This window comes from Lemur catta, chromosome 4, assembly GCF_020740605.2.
Source record: "Lemur catta isolate mLemCat1 chromosome 4, mLemCat1.pri, whole genome shotgun sequence".
Lineage (NCBI taxonomy): Eukaryota > Metazoa > Chordata > Mammalia > Primates > Lemuridae > Lemur > Lemur catta.
This window is the reverse complement of record NC_059131.1, coordinates 6,202,500-6,219,003: the sequence shown is the minus strand read 5'-3', so window position 1 is coordinate 6,219,003 and position 16,504 is coordinate 6,202,500. Positions and strand designations below refer to the sequence as shown.

The following is a 16,504-nucleotide window of genomic DNA, read 5'->3' as shown; positions in this document are numbered from 1 at the left end:
AAACGAAAAATACAGTATCTGAAATGAAAAATACATTAGATGGGTTTAACAACAGATAAGACACTCAAAAAGTAAAGATCAGTAAATTTGAAGACATAACAATAAAAATCATCAAAACGACACACTGAGCAAAAAGACTTGAAAAAGAAAAAAAGGAACAGAAGCCTTAGGGAGCTGTGGGACAGTATTAAGTAGTCTAATATGTAATTGGTATCCCAGAAAAAAGCCATAGAGTTCTACTCAGCCACAAAAAACAATAGCACCTCCTGTATTATCCTGGATAGAGCTGGAGCCCATTCTACTAAGTGAAGTACCACAAGAATGGAAAAACAAGCACCACATGTACTCACCATCAAATTCGTATTAATGAACACTTATGCGCACATTTAGTAGTAACATTCATCAGGTGTCGGGCAGGTAGGTGGCAGGGAGGAGGGGATGGGTATATTCGCACCTAATGAGTACAGTGTGCACCATCTGGGGGATGGACACACTTGAAGCTCTGACTCAGGTGGGGCAAAGGCAATATATGTAACCTAAACATTTGTACCTCTGTAATAAAAAATAAATTAGTAACAATAAAAAACTCTACTTATAGAACCACTAACATCCCTCAATAAATAAAAGCTCACATACTAGATGAAACCTTTGGGAAAGAATCACTGTTTAAGCCTGCCATCTCAAACTAGAATATTTACTATGGGAAGGATATATTTGAAAATAAAGTTTGTTTGTTTTTTTTAAGACACAGTCTCACTCTGTTGCCCAGGCTAGAGTGCCGTGGCATTCAGCCTAGCTCACAGCAACCTCAAACTCCTGGCCTCAACCAATCCTTCTGCCTCAGCCTTCCAAGTAGGTGGGACTACAAGCATGCACCACCATGTCTGGCTCATTTTTTCTATATATTTTTAGTTGTCCAGCTAATTTCTTTCTATTTTAGTAGAGACAGGGTCTTGCTCTTGCTCAGGCTGGTCTCAAACTCCTGAGCTCAAGCAATCCTCCCGCCTTGGCCTCCCAGAGTGCTAGGATTACAAGAGTGAGCCACCACACCTGGCCTGAAAATAAATTTTTAAAAAATTAAGTGGCACAAAGAGATATAATGCTAAGAGAGCAGATGTAAGGAAGCTATTTTAAGTTTTAATATAATCACTATAATTCACAGTTTGTTTTGAATAGCACTGTTACATGTTTTATTAGAAAGTAATTTAAACATGTAATTTAAACCAGTACTCTAACTCTTGACTGCATTTTTCACCACATTTTGAGTCTGTAATTTCATCATGAATGTCAGTGGGGACACATGATTCAACTCTTTAAAGTCAATTTTTCAGGAAAGCACCTGTTCTGTAAAATCAAGGCCAATATATGGACATTCCATTCCCTTCAGGTGTAAAAGTACAACTCATAAACAAAATGTATTTTATTAGCAACAAATACATAATATGCGTTGACAACACACAGGCCAAATAATAATTTTAAATTCTTGAAAAATAAAAAGTTGCTAAAATTTCAAAAATGGGACTAATTTAGTAAAGGATCTTCATTTAAATGAAACAGTCTAGATTATTGTTTATGAAAAGATGTGTCATTTTCACAGCAGAACTGCACTACCCTATTTTATTATCATCCAAAGATAATTCACACCAATAAAAGTCTCTCAAAGTGAATCTATTTAAAAAACAGTTGATAAAATTTTACTGGTAAATAGTGAAAAAGGAATTTGGTTGAGACTTTAAGAAACAAAAGGCATACAAATAAGTTTATTTTATCTTATATCGAATAAAATTTAGGTTGTAATTATGCCTATCTACTAAGTTCTCATAACAAAGAATGAATGAAACACTGATTTTTGAGGGGTGTAATTTTTCTAGCAAAATTATATGATAACACATCCTTCTCATTGCCTTTGGTTTTACAGCATAATTCCAAAGAGAATCATTTTACAAAATATACCAGGGCTCTATTAGCTTTGTCAGGGACCTCTCTTAATCCTCGGACTTCAAATTTTCCCTTTGGAAGGCCTTATTGTGTCATCCTCAGTGATTTTTCTCTTCTTCAACTGTAAACTTCTCTAATTCTGTCAGACCTGTATGTGTGGATAGATTTGCAAGCAGTTCTACATTCATTTCAAAGACAACATATTTCATGCTGGAACTTGTAAAATGTGCAATTTCATTTTCTATCTGCATTCTGTTAACACTCACAGGATGAAAAGGGATAAACCCCAACATCAACTTGAACATCACAGGATGTTTGAATACAGGTTAATTTTCTGTCAAACCACCATTAAATATTTTTATTTAAATATGAAGTCAAACCATTATTAAATATTTTTGTGTTATGATGACTTTTTTCTCAAAGCAAATCTTTTAAGAAATATAAAAGCTGACAAAAAGGACCTTCCCCCACTACATACTACCAAGTGGTAAATTACTTAGATAACTTATTTACCTGTAAAAGAACAAACATGAAATATTTTCTAAGAGAATTAACTGAGAAGTGAAAACTTATCTTGGTCTAATGTCTTAAATAATTAAAAATCTTAGATTACTTAGGTTTTCCAATCATTTTTTTTTAAATGCCTCAAATTCTATCTCTGAAGAAGGGAATCTACCTGCCTTTCAGGGACTGAACAATAATAAATAAAATAGTAATGGAAAACATTTCAAGATTTCAGATGAAAGTCATTATATCCATATAAGCAATATAAGTTATACTCTGCACCTCAACTTTTATAAAGGAAACATTAACTTTTTACTTATGTTAAATTCTCTCCAGTTGGAATAATAATCAGCAGTTACAAATGTAAAGAATCTATGATGTCACCTTAACAATTATGGCCCTTTCCATTTCCATGATCTCTGTTAAATTTCTGCCTTGTCTACCAGTGGTACATCAATCTCAGTCTAACAGGGCTGTGAGCTCTCCCTGAGCATTTCTAATGGAATTTTCTGTTTTTCCTGATAATATCACCACACAGGGGGGTTTTGTCCTCTGCTCTGAATCAAGCCATCCCCCCTCCCACAGCGAAGCTAATGATTTCACAGCCACCTTCCCTGGCAGCACCATCTCGCTCACTGGCTGGGAGTAGGGGTGAGGGATGGGAGCAGTCTAGGGAAGAATGCCACAGACTCTCGCTGCAGTTTTTTATGAATAAATGCTTTCTCAATTTGTTGTTAGCCTTTGGTCAATTTCCAGAGACCTGAGGTTTTGGGGAGCAATTTCATTAAATTTTATATTTGTTTGTGGGGAGAGGATTTGCAGCCTCTTTACTCCACTGTCTCTGGACATTCCACCCTCTCTTGACTGTAGTTTTTGTCAGAGAACAAAAAGATAGTGGCATAGAAGAAAGACTTTTGGCCGGGAGCGGTGGCTCACGCCTGTAATCCTAGCACTCTGGGAGGCCGAGGCGGGTGGATCGCTCGAGGTCAGGAGTTCGAGACCAGCCTGAGCAAGAGTGAGACCCCCGTCTCTACTAAAAATAGAAAGAAATTATCTGGCCAATTAAAAATATATAGAGAAAAAATTAGCTGGGCATGGTGGTGCATGCCTGTAGTCCCAGTTACTCGGGAGGCTGAGGCAGTAGGATCGCTTAAGCCCAGGAGTTTGAGGTTGCTGTGAGCTAGGCTGACACCACGGCACTCACTCTAGCCCGGGCAACAGAGCAAGACTCTGTCTCAAAAAAAAAAAAAAAAGAAAAGAAAGACTTTTGACATGAGAGATACAGTCCCAAGGGCCAAATCCAGGTCTCATGATTTGACAATTATATGATATTGGGCAAGTTACTTAACCTTTTTGAGACTCAATTTTACCATCTTATAATTTACATCCATCCTTATTGTGATAAACCTTACTTATAGACTATGGTGCTGTTAGGAGTAAAAAAGAAAAATATTACTTAATTTCACAAACATCTAACAGGCACTCAAAAAATGTCTCTCAAACCATAAACAATGCCAAGGTCATGAAGGTCATTAAGGTCTATGAAAATAATTCCTGAAGTGGGCAAATGAAGGAAAATATTTAGAATACTTAGTATACTGAAAACCTTCTGATGAAAAACAAAGGGAAAATAACTTTTGAGCACCATAAATAGTGATAAAAACTCACAATTAAAGGACAGAAGTCCTTCCATGGGAGACATCCGAAAACACATGTAGAAAAAGATAAACTAACACAAGCTAAGGATTTAAAATAGTACCTCTTGAAACATGGCAATAACTTTCTTCTCTTTCCTTCAAAGCAACACAGTGTGCAAAAAAACAATGAAAAAACCCACATCTTTTTTTAAAAAAAAAATGTAATCACCTAAAGGTCTCTATAAAACTTCTCAAGTTTAGTCTCAACAATGTACCCATTTGCAATGTACACACATCACACTATAGCTACATTTTGAGGATAACCTAAAGGATTAGAAGGAGTCACATAAGGAAAATAAAAGATAATAATCCTACTCTTCATTAAATTATGATTAATGTTCCATACTTCCATAGAACAAAAACTAGATGACATTTTTAAAAACTCCAACACCAAACAATAAGTCAGGCAAGAAATATAAATCGTCAACCACTCTTGTAGTCTTACTAGTAACTACAAAGTAAAAAAAGAAAATAACTTACCTCTACAGCAAAGATTCTTTTGTCACGCCCATATAATTTCATCTCTTCTGGAAAATGCTGAAAAGCATTTACGTAAGGAATATGGTCCTCTTCAACAAATCTGTATTTTTAATAAGAAAAAGTTTCAATGAGTGCTATGTACTGACTTAGCACAGTAAATGTTTTCAGGAAAAAAAAGTCTCTTAAAAAGATAAGGTAAGAATCAGTTAAGTGTATTCTACCTTCCATATATTTATTTTTAATGATGATAAATTTGATCCTATCTATTATTCTCCATATCCATGTGTGGGACCATTTAGCCAATTATCAATCGATTCTCTTAAGTTCCTGACTAAACAGATTAAATATGTCTAAGAAGTGGGTATCTTATCTGTCAGTTCATCACCAGGCTTTCCAACATGGCATTCCTTCTATCCCTATCTCCCTCACATGACAGGCTCCTACTCATCTTGTAAATCACCTCTTCAGGGAAGCCTTCCTTGATCTCTGTGTTCCATGACAGCACACCTACTTCCCTTATCTACTTTTCTGATTCCAGCACCTAGCATGGTGCATGGTAGATGCTTATTGCTAGAAGAATCATCAATGGGAGGAACCTTGCCCTGTTTGCTCACCACCTATCCCAATGTCCAGTACACATAATACAATATGAGATCAAATATTTTGAGTCAATTATTGAGTTTGAAGAAAATAACACATACATATAAACAAATATCTTTATTTATAATTTATTCATTCATTCAAGAGAAATTTTTTTTTTTTTTTTTTTTTGAGACAGAGTCTCGCTCTGTTGCCCGGGCTAGAGTGAGTGCCGTGGCATCAGCCTAGCTCACAGCAACCTCAAACTCCTGGGCTTAAGCGATCCTACTGCCTCAGCCTCCCGAGTAGCTGGGACTACAGGCATGCGCCACCATGCCTGGCTAATTTTTTTTTTCTATATATATTTTTAATTGGCCAGATAATTTCTTTCTATTTTTAGTAGAGACGGGGTCTCACTCTTGCTCAGGCTGGTCACGAACTCCTGACCTCGAGCAATCCACCTGCCTCGGCCTCCCAGAGTGCTAGGATTACAGGCGTGAGCCACCGCGCCCGGCCAAGAAAAATTTATTGAGTACTATATTCCCAGCACTATTGTACGCTACAGGGATACAACAGTAAATAAAAGAGAAAAACATTCTTGTTCCTGTGAAGTTTACATTCCAGCGAGAAGAGAAAGACAACAAAACAAATAAATGAAATCTATAGTATGTTAGGTAGGGGGAGAGGTTAAAGAGAAAAATAAGTAGGGAAGGAGACTAGAGAATGAGGAATAGGAGTCTTGCAACCATGTCATATATATCCATATACCTACATATAAGATTTTAAAAGTAAGACAACTGTTAAGGAAAATGACCGGAATAAGTACACAAAATGTACTGTCTTAAAATATTTGCCGTTGCTAGAGCTTGGCTGATATTTGGCTCTCAGATTTCTATAGCAGTTAAAGGACAAAACTGATTTGACTTTAATTTCAAATTAAAAATGTGATTTCTTTAATTTTTAGCCTACTGAAAGTTAAGAATTAAATATTTTATGTAAAAAAATGGTGTTAAAGCCCCTTGCAGCTAGTTTTCCCTTAGTATCTTTAGTTTATATAAAAGTATTTATATATAGTAATCAGTATTCATATTATTTCAGAACTACATTTTTGGTTTAATATTATTTCATATATAGGATATAATGTGGGTCTATCTTTTTTTTTTTAAGACACGTTCTCACTCTATTGCCCAGGCTAGCATGGAGGGATGTCATTGTAGCTCACTGTAACCTCAAACTCCTGGGCTCAATATGATCCTCCTGACTCAGCCTCCCAAGTAGCTGAGACTACAGGCATACAGCACTGCACCTGGCTGATTTTTCTATTTTTAGTAGAGATGGGGTCTTGCTCTTAGTCAGGCTGGTCTTGAATTCCTGAGCTCAAGTGATCCTCCCACCTTGGCCTCCCAGAGTGCTAGGATTACAGGCATGAGCCACTGTGTCCAGCCCGTACTACCACTTTTACAACTATCTATTATTTCATTATGTTAATATGCTCATTAGTTACTTAGACTTTATCCCCATGTGATAATACATGCCAGCCCTCTGTGGAGCGTTAGGGGTTCAGAAATGAAGAGTCCTCCACACCCCCACCCTAATGAGTCCGACAGACAGCCTGCAGATGAACCAGTAGAGACACCTGTCACAAGTGCCATCACAGAGGCAGGCTGAGTGCTATAGGAGCAGAGGAAAGAATGAGAGATCTGCCCAGGGGAAGCAGAGATGTCTGCACAGAGCAGTCTTGGGCATCTGGAGTGTAAAAGATGTTTCACCATTTATAAATAGTGCTGCTCTTGACCTCTTTCCAAGGTTTCTTCCTTCTGAATTTGAAGTTCCTTTTAGAAAAATATTTATTTTTCCAAAAAGATAGCTACTGAACAATCTATTTCCCTTCTTTGGTATTATCAGCTGGTTCTCTGGGTCAATCCAGGAAGTTGACAGAGCAATTGGCATAGACTGAAAGCATCCCATACGCCTCTGTTAGCTGTGTCCCCTAGAAACACTGTCTCTACTTATAATTTTGTATTTTTCTAAAGTTTTGATCTGTGACAGACTGGAAATTTAACAAATTAGTCCTTCATTGCAGATCATGGAAAAAGCACTGCGTTCAAGTCGTGTCTACCCATAAAACAGATCCTGAACCTGTTCACCTCTTTCTATTTCCATTACCAGCATCCTAATCCAAGCTACCATCTCTTGCCTGAAGTATAGCAAAAGACCACCTGGTCTCCCTGCTTCCGCCCACCCTTCCCTCCTAGAATCCATTTTCCACATGATCTTTTACAAATATAAATCAGATCATGTCCTTCCTGCTATAGCTGTAGTGGCTTATTATCATACTTAAAGTCCTAACAGGTATGTGATTTCCTTTTGGAGTGATGAACATGTCCTGAAAATATTAACAGAGAGAAGTGATGGTTGTGCAACTTTGTGAATATACTGAAAACTGCTAAATTGCACATTTTTTGTTTTGTTTTGAGACAGGGTCTCACTCTGTCACCCAGGCTGCAGTGCAGTGGCTGTAGGCTGTAGATCACTCAAGCGATCTGCCTTGCCTCAGCCTCCCAAGTCGCTGGGACTGTTAGTATGCACCACCATGCCCAGCTAATTGAATTGTAATTTTAAAAGGGTAAATTTTATTATATATGAATTATGCTTCAATTAAAAGAAAGTCCAAACCCCTAACTTGGATCTCCTAACAGATATCTGCCCCTGCTTCTCTCTCTGCCCTCACCCTCCCACTCCTCATCAGAATTCTCTTGCAGCCCTCTTCTGCTCCTTCATCACACTGAGCTTGCTCTTGCTGCGGGGCACGGTATTAGCAACTTCCCTCTACCTGGAATCCTAGCACAGTAGGGCACTCTTATTCTCTGTTTTACCTTCCACAGTTTCAGTTACCCACAGTCAACTACAGCCCAAAAATATTAAATGGAAAAATCCCAGAAATAAACAATTCATAAGTTTTATATGGTACACTGTTCTGAATAGCATGATGAAATTCAGCACATCTTGCTCTGTCCCGCCTGGGATATGTATCCTTCCTTTGTCCAGCATATCCATGGATAGACTCTCCCCACCCATGAGTCACTTGTATTAACAGTTTGCTCAGTTCTCAGATACACTGTCACGGTATTGCAGTACTTGGGTTCAAGTAACACTTGCTTTACTTAATAATGGCCCCAAAGCACAAGAGTAGTGGTGCCAGCATATTGTTATAATTGTTTTATTTTATTATTAGTTACTGTTGTTAATCTCTTACTGTGCCTACATCATAAATTAAACTTTATCACAGGAATGTTATGTATAGAAAAAACATAGTACATATAGGATTTAGTGCTATCCACAGTTTCATGCATCCACAGTGGGTCTTGGAATGTATCCCCTATGGATAAGTAGGGACTACTATACTTTTGATATTCACATTTTGGCTCTATTTTCATTCAAAGTGCAGCTTAAATTCTACTTTATCAGCTAGGCTTTCCCTAATAACCAATTTACAGTAGCCATCGAGTCATTCTTGATCACACCATCCTACTACAATCTTCTGAATAACCCTTCCCTGTCTGATCATTTTCTTATTTATGTATTTGTCATATTTCCTCCTCTAGTCTTTTTTTTTTTTTTTTTGAGACAGAGTCTCATTCTGTTGCCCACACTAGAGTGCCATGGCGTCAGCCTAGTTCACAGCAACCTCAAACTCCTGGGCTCAAGCAATCCTCCTGCCTCAGCCTCCTGAGTAGGTGGGACTACAGGCATGCACCACCATGCCTGGCTCATTTTTTCTATATATTTTTAGTTGTCCAGCTAACTTCTTTCTATTTTTAGTAGAGACAGGGTCTCGCTCTTGCTCAGGCTGGTCTCAAACTCCTGAGCTCAAATGATCCGCCCACCTTGGCCTCCCAGAGTGCTAGGATTACAGGAGTGAGCCACCACACCCGGCCCTTCCTCTAGTTTTGAAATTCATGAGAACGGGGACTTGACCTCTATGGTTTATAACTGCATCTCAAGGGTCTAGACTCTATACAACACCTGCATACAGTGGATACTCAATAAATATTTGTCCAATGAATAAATACTGGCTATTTTTATTTATTATTGTTATTACTAGGTAGGCAGGGTCCTTTATAGGCTATTTGAAGGGTTATAAATTTATTCTAAGGATTATGGCTACTCCTAGAGGATTTGAACAGGAAAGTGACATGCACAATCAGTTTAAGTACTCCAGTTAGGCTAATAACATACTCCCTTCAAGTCAATGTTCTTTAAATATTTTTTCAAAGTTTGGCAGTAGTTCTCAAACTTTAGCATCTATAAAAATCCCCTGGAAGGCTTATTAAAACAGAGATTACTAGGCCCCATCCTAGTTTCTGATTCAGAAGGTCTAGTATGGGCCCAAGAATTTGCATTTCTAACAAGTTCCTAGGTGATGTAGAAGCTATTAATCAGGTCCACACTTTCAGGACCTATGACATAGAGCTCTTTCTGGAAGAAAAGCAGAGAAAGAGCACCAATGGTGACAGCCTCTTCTCCTACTGCCCCAAGCAACTCATAGAGCAAAATAAAAGTTCCCCAGCTAACCAGATCCAATCTCCTTGAAGGCATTTTAGAATTCCCTTAAATTGCAGGGAAGAACAGGGAAAGAGCAACGAAGTGACAGAAGGGGGCCAGGATTTTACCCCCATTTTTCCAACCACAAATAATAGTCTGAGAAGAATTTCAGGTAAATATTATTTTCCCCATCTTGTTATATTTCTAGGAAAGTTTTGTTAGCCCCTTATAGATTGCCCTGGGTAGGATGATTAGCCCCTTTATCCAGTTCTAATGACATGATTACATTTATATTTCTGTAAGGTATTTCTGGTTATCAGGAGGAAAAGGGACAGAAATGACACAAGAGCACAGACACAGAGCTCAGGTGGGAGACTGTTAAGCAATCCAAGTGGGAATGGAGAGGAGGGAATGGACAGAAAAATGGTTTTGTGAGTTATTTTGTACATATGATTGATAGAACATAATGACTAACAGTACATGCAGAGAAAGGAAAGAGTCAAGGATGATTCCTAGGCTTCTGGGTAGGATGTAACAGGGTGCATAGCATTTACTAAGAAGAAAATACTGGAGAAGGAGCTAGATTAAGGAGATAGATGATAAACCTCTTTTTAGTAATGCTGACTCTGAGACAACCATAAAGACATCCAAGTAGCTGTGCCCAGCAGTTGTATATATGGATATATAGGTCTGGCCCTCAGCAGACAAGTCTGGGCTAGAGATATAAATTTGGGAGTCATCAGCATATAGACGGTAATTAAAGCCTTGGCAGAGGGTGAGATCACCCAATAAGAGCACACAGAGCAAGATCAGGTTTTTAAACTTAAAAGTAAAATTCACTGAATCATGGGCTATCTGCTTGCAGAGTTAATCACACATGAAAAAAGCCTTATTATTTGGTTGATGTGGCCAAATTCAAAGGCACTATCATCACTTACTGGAGGCATTTTATTTAATCAAAGGGCCTATGGCCAATAATAATGATGATTATGGTGATGAAAACAAAAACAATAATGACTAGCACGGAGTTCTTGTTATGTGCCAAACACTAAGTGCTTTTCATGTAGTACTAATTACTAAAAGTAGTTACAACCCTATGAGGTAGTTATGATTAGCCCCATTTTACCAATGAGGAAACAGAAGCAGAGAGAAATTAGATAACTTACTCAAGATCATATAATAAATAAATGGCAAGGCCAGGATTTGAACCCAGGGGTCTAGTTCCAAATCTGTGCTCTTAAAAGCACTCTACACATTGATTAAACCCAAATATTATTCAGAACACATACAAAGCAAGGAAAAAAAGTTAACATATTAATGATTTTGGCACATCTTCTATTAAATGAGAAATTCTTATATACAATGACATAATTTACTCATTAACTGTAAAAAGTGTAGATTATCTTGAAAAACATAAATGCTTACTACCTATCTACACAACAGCTTCTTCCAATAGTTTTGTTTTCAAGGTTTCCTTATAAACATAGACAACCTATAGTTTAGCTCTTAATGACATCAATGTATGCTTTTGCATTACCATAATAACAACCATTTTGCTAATGGAAAGATCATCTACGCATCTTTTCTTAAAAATGTTAATACAACTCAGATACTTTAATGTCACTTTCTCTTCAAAACATTTTATCAGATAATTAATTTTCCAATAGCCAATGTGAGGTAAGTACTATTATTTCTGCTCTATAAATAAGAAAATCAAGAAGATGAATTACTAGCCCAGAAGGATTAGATTTCAGAATTAGAACTCAGACCACCCAACCTTCCCAAGCCTATCCTCAAGTTAAGCCTTCTTATAAAATTCAAAACATCCAAAGTTTGTCTCCTTAATTCACACAATTAACAAAAACATCATATGAGAGGTGCACCTTACCGCAAGAGATCTGAAAGTGTTATTGTTTCTCTCTGCCAAAGTAACGACAGATAGCAGAGAGCAAGTGTTCTTGGCACAGACATCTTCACAGTTCCCTTCTCCTTTCGTTGTGAGTACTCCACTCCATCAAGAGATCCAGAACAGACAGACGATGCCATTTCTTAGGGGATAAATTGAGACTCTTAAAAATGGAAGCAATTATTTTGGGCAACAAAAGAAAAACAACAAAAAATCCAAATAGACATTTTAAATATCTTAAAGTTAGGTTGCAACTGATATAACCTTTACAAAGAGCAATTTGGCAGTAAAGAGCAGCAAAAGTTTTAGAAGGAAATCAGCCAAGGGGTAACTGTGGGTTATCTGTGAGAGTGGGATGAGATGGGATTCTAAAGAGGGATTTAAACTATTTGAATTTTTAATACTGAAAAATAATTTTAAAGTAAAAGAATAAACAATTACACTGCAAAGCAAAAAATGTGTAACTCCTTTGACCCCAGCCTCAACTCCCGTGTTTCTTCTTCTTTGAGAGGCCTCTTCAAAACTGTTCAGCTGCTAGGCGCAGTGGCTCACTGCTGTAATCCTAGCACTTTGGGAACATCACTTGAGGCCAGGAGTTCCAAACCAGCCTGAGTGAAACCCTGTCTCTATAAAAAACAGAAAAATTAGCCAGGCTATGATCATGCCAATGTACTCTAGCCTTGGCAATAAAAGTGAGACTCTGTCTCTAAAACAAAAAAACAAATAATGAACAACAACAACAAAAAACTCTTTAGCTAAAGCAGCACCTCCTCCCACCCCCATCCTCTGGGCATCCTCTACCATATGACATATCGTATCCTCATTCATTCCTTCATTCATCTCATACTTATTCACCTCATTCTTTGTGCCACTCTTCTATGTCTCAGTAAATGACAGTGAACAGTGTCTCATCCCTCTTGGAACTTACAGTCTAGTAATGGGAGACAGATCAATAAACAAATAACAAAAATATATAATTGACAGATAGTGTTGTCATAGAAAAATAGCAATGTAAGGGCATACAAAGTGATGGAAGAGACAAGAGATGTGCTATTTTACATGAATGATCAGAGGAACCTCTTTGAGAGGGTGACATTTCAGGAGAGACCTGAATGAATTCAGAGTCTCTTTTTTTTAAAGATAGGGTCTCATTCTGTCACTCAGTCTAGAGTGCAGGGGCATGATCATAGTTCACTGCAGCTCTGAACTCCTGGGCTCAAGTGATCCTACTGCCTCAACCTCCCAAGTAACTAAGACTAGAGGTATATACCACTGTGCCTAGCTAAATTTTAAACATTTTTTTTTGTAAAGACAGGGTCTCGCTATATCCCCCAGCCTGGTCTTTCTCTCAGCCTCAAGCAGTCCTCCTACCTTGGCCGTCCAGAGTGCTGGGATTATAGGTGTGAACCACCTCGCTGGGCCCAGAAGTAAACCTTAAGGATGTTGCAATGAGTACCAAACACATCAGCAGGAGTGAACTTGCAGAACGAGCAAGGAGGCCAGTGTGGTGAGGGTATTATGGTGAAGGAAATTCATAGGAAATGATACTGGAGAGAGCAAAAAATTATATAGGCCTTTGTAGGCCATTATTTGTACTTTGGATTTTATTCTAAGTATGCTAAGAAGTTTCTGGAGAGTTTTAAATATGGGAGCAATATGACCTCATTTATGGACGGTCAGTCTGGCTGCTGTAGGAAGAATGGAGTTATAGGAGGGCAGAAGTGAAAACAGGAGACCACTCCTCCAGGAGAGCGATGACAGGAATTTGAACTGAAGTGGTAGCATTGCAAGTGGTGAGGAGTGGTTGGATTCTGGATAGATTTCGAAGATAAAGTCGAAAGGATTTGCTGATAGACTGGATGTAAACCATGAGAGAAAAAGAGAAGATGAGTACAATTCTAATGTTGGCCTGAGCAACAAGTAGAATGGAGATGCCGTTTATCAAGATAAGGAGGACAGCAAAAAAGCAAGTTTGATGACAGAAATCAAGATGTCAGAATTGTACATGTTAAATGTGAGATCTTATTAAATATACCAGTAGAAATTATTATAACAAAAATTATTATAAAGGAATTTTTAAAACATATAAACCTAAGAACAAATAATAAAAAAGAGACAACAGCAATGAAATTTTAGAAGTTATAAAGCATATGGACAAGTGATTACTGTTTTAGCTGTCCTGGCAAAGCTAAATCCAAAGCTATTTGTGGCAAAAGCCAAACAGTAATTTTCACTGGACATTCCCAAAGAAGGCTCAGGAATTGGCTAAACCAGGTACGCCTGAAACTGGATGAAGGCAGGACTAATACCAGGAGGACTGCTTGAAAGTCTTATTGAGAAGCAGTTAGATATCCAGATTCTTATCCCAACTCTATGCAGCCAAGTGAGTGCCCCTCCCCAATCCTGGCCAAAAATTAGAAATTTCTTCTCCAGAGAGAAGGGTCTCTGGTATAGGGCATGCCAGTCACATGCACAGTTGAAAAGTTAAAACAGGAGGATTAAGTGAAAGTTTACATACTGAGTACTAAGGCAACCCCCACACACTCCCCTCGGGCCTTCTTCTCCCCACCCAGTTCCCAGAACACTGACAGCCAGGATTACACACCTGCCAAACAGAAGACTCAAAGAGATTTCTCTGCAGAATCTGATCAGCTCAGGGGGGAAGATTTACAGATAATAATGCTGGAGGTTCACTAAGAAAATAACCCAGCTAGATTACCCTTGCATATTGAGCAAAGCTGACAAGACTTACCATGGGTACAAAGCTTTCAATCAACTTTTTAGTCTCCATTTTTAGAGAAAAATAGCTATCTTAGGCTCATTAAACATTTGAACAAAGCCTCTAATATAAAAAGCAGAGGCCAAGACAATCAAATCAGTTGGGAAATATCATTATTATCTTTTGCAAAATAAGAAAAGATGTTCCACAAAAATGAGGGCATAATCCACAAAAGAAGACAAAATGGGATCCAGGAAATAAAAAATTCAACAAAAGAGAAGTGACAAAATCTCAGGATGGTGGTAAAGAGAGATCCTAAAGTCAGCCAGGCCACAGGTCTAGAGACATCATTCTAGATAGGAGCAGGTCAGAAGCTCCAGAGAGACTTCTTCCAGAAGATGAAATTGATAGAATATCTAAGGTATTGAGAGATTTTAAGGTCTGGGAGGAAGTGTGGAGATACAGTAGTAATAAATTATAGATTAGTGATAAATAGAAAATAGAAAACTAAATGAATAACAAAACAATTATCAACTCTGGGAAAATAAAAGGATATATAGGAAAAGTAATCACAGTAAGTTACATGGATGCTCAGTTCTAAATGGCATTTATACATTTATAATAATTTAAGCACCAAATATCAATCTAGTAAAAAATTATAATTATATTGAGAAAACAGAGAATGAGAAATGCTCAATCATGAACTGGTCACTATGTGCAGAGGAGGGGCAGTGAGGAATGTGTGAAAGAGCTGAGACTTCTGCAACAGTGGTAATTCAAAATCTAATGTCCCAAATCAGAAATCAAGATGTGCTACTAGAAGCATGTGATACAGAGATATGGAAGTTACAAAACAGCGGAAAATAAATGCCTCTCGGAATAGGACCATTCGGGGTGAGAGTGGACGATAACTTAAAAAATTTTTTATTTTTGCAATTTTTCATATTAAGACTTATAGAACTATTTGAATTACATGCATCAAGAATTTTGATTTAGAAATTTAAAGAAAATTGTTCACATTTTTGCAAAACAAAACAATGAAACTCTTTCTGGGTGGTACAATAACTGGTGGTTTTATTTTCTTTGTGACCATCTGCATTTTACAGTTTTGTACTAAGAGTTATATTAATAATTACTTTAATGTAAAAACTAAAAGCAAGCTCCAAGGACCATCATTTACTAAAATACAAACAAGCAAACAAAAACCCTTAACATAGGTAAACAAAACAATTATGATCCTTTAAAAGGAATTACCATCTTTTTTTAAAAAGGTTTGGATGATTTTAGAGTCAGTCTTCTGGGACCGTTTGAGTTCAGGCTTGCCTGAAAATATGGAGAAAAAAATTCCAGAGATTCATTGCTGCTCAACTATTCTATGATTCTAACACTTTACTTCTTTGGACACAAAAAGTAACTCATCAGATATCTGTGTCACTGTGCAGTCCAGCAAGAAATGCTGATACACTGACAAAAGGAATTTTTAATCTTTGGGGGGCAAAAGGCATGCAAAGAAACAGCCCATTCAAGAGAAGTTTTGTTGAAAATTTTATAGAACTATACCCTCCACCCCCCTTAAACTTGGTTTAAAGTATAAATAACTACACTTAACCCAGATTTCAATAAACAATTCCTAACACCGGGTGGTTTGGAAGCTATTTCCCAAAGAGCTCTATTAGTACACATCAAGATTCATGTAATCTATAATAAAAGCCTGGTCTGTTCTGAGGTCTGTTTTCCACCATGATTTAAAAAAAAAATGTAGTGAAGGAACAACTAAAATGAATAAATGCTTTAGGAAAAACGTCTATGTCTATAACCTTAAATATACTCATCTATTTTAAGTTATCAAATTAAATTAGAAAGTAAGACATACACACGTAACATGCTTAGAAATTGGGCATATCATCTTTGACTCTTGTCTATCTTACCATATTGGTTAAGTTATCACTTTTTTCTGCTGCAACTTTTCTCTGAAAACTTTGAGCTCACACATATATCATCGTTTTTGAGTGAGCTTCCTTCTAGATCAACTTACTCTTTATGTCCCTTTAAAATCACACAAAAATACATGGAGACAATGTGCCTTTTAAAAAATTGCACTGGCCGGGTATAGTGGCTCATGCCTGTAATCCAAGC

The 16,504-nt window shown here is 37.4% G+C and overlaps 1 protein-coding gene across 3 annotated transcripts in view; it reads right to left on the bottom strand.

Moving 5' to 3' along the window:
* TAF1B (TATA-box binding protein associated factor, RNA polymerase I subunit B) overlaps positions 1-16,504 on the bottom strand; it is a 67,357-nt gene that overhangs the window by 34,686 nt on the left and 16,167 nt on the right. For 2 of the 3 annotated variants that reach the window (XM_045549025.1, XM_045549024.1), the window contains exons 7-8: positions 11,632-11,791; positions 4,620-4,719 (exon numbers count right to left, since the gene is read on the bottom strand). In XM_045549025.1, coding sequence (XP_045404981.1) covers positions 4,620-4,719; positions 11,632-11,791 — 260 coding nt within the window. Of the gene's footprint in view, positions 1-4,619; positions 4,720-11,631; positions 11,792-12,504; positions 12,581-16,504 lie in introns of all 3 variants that reach the window. The other variant, XM_045549026.1, reaches the window with a different exon arrangement.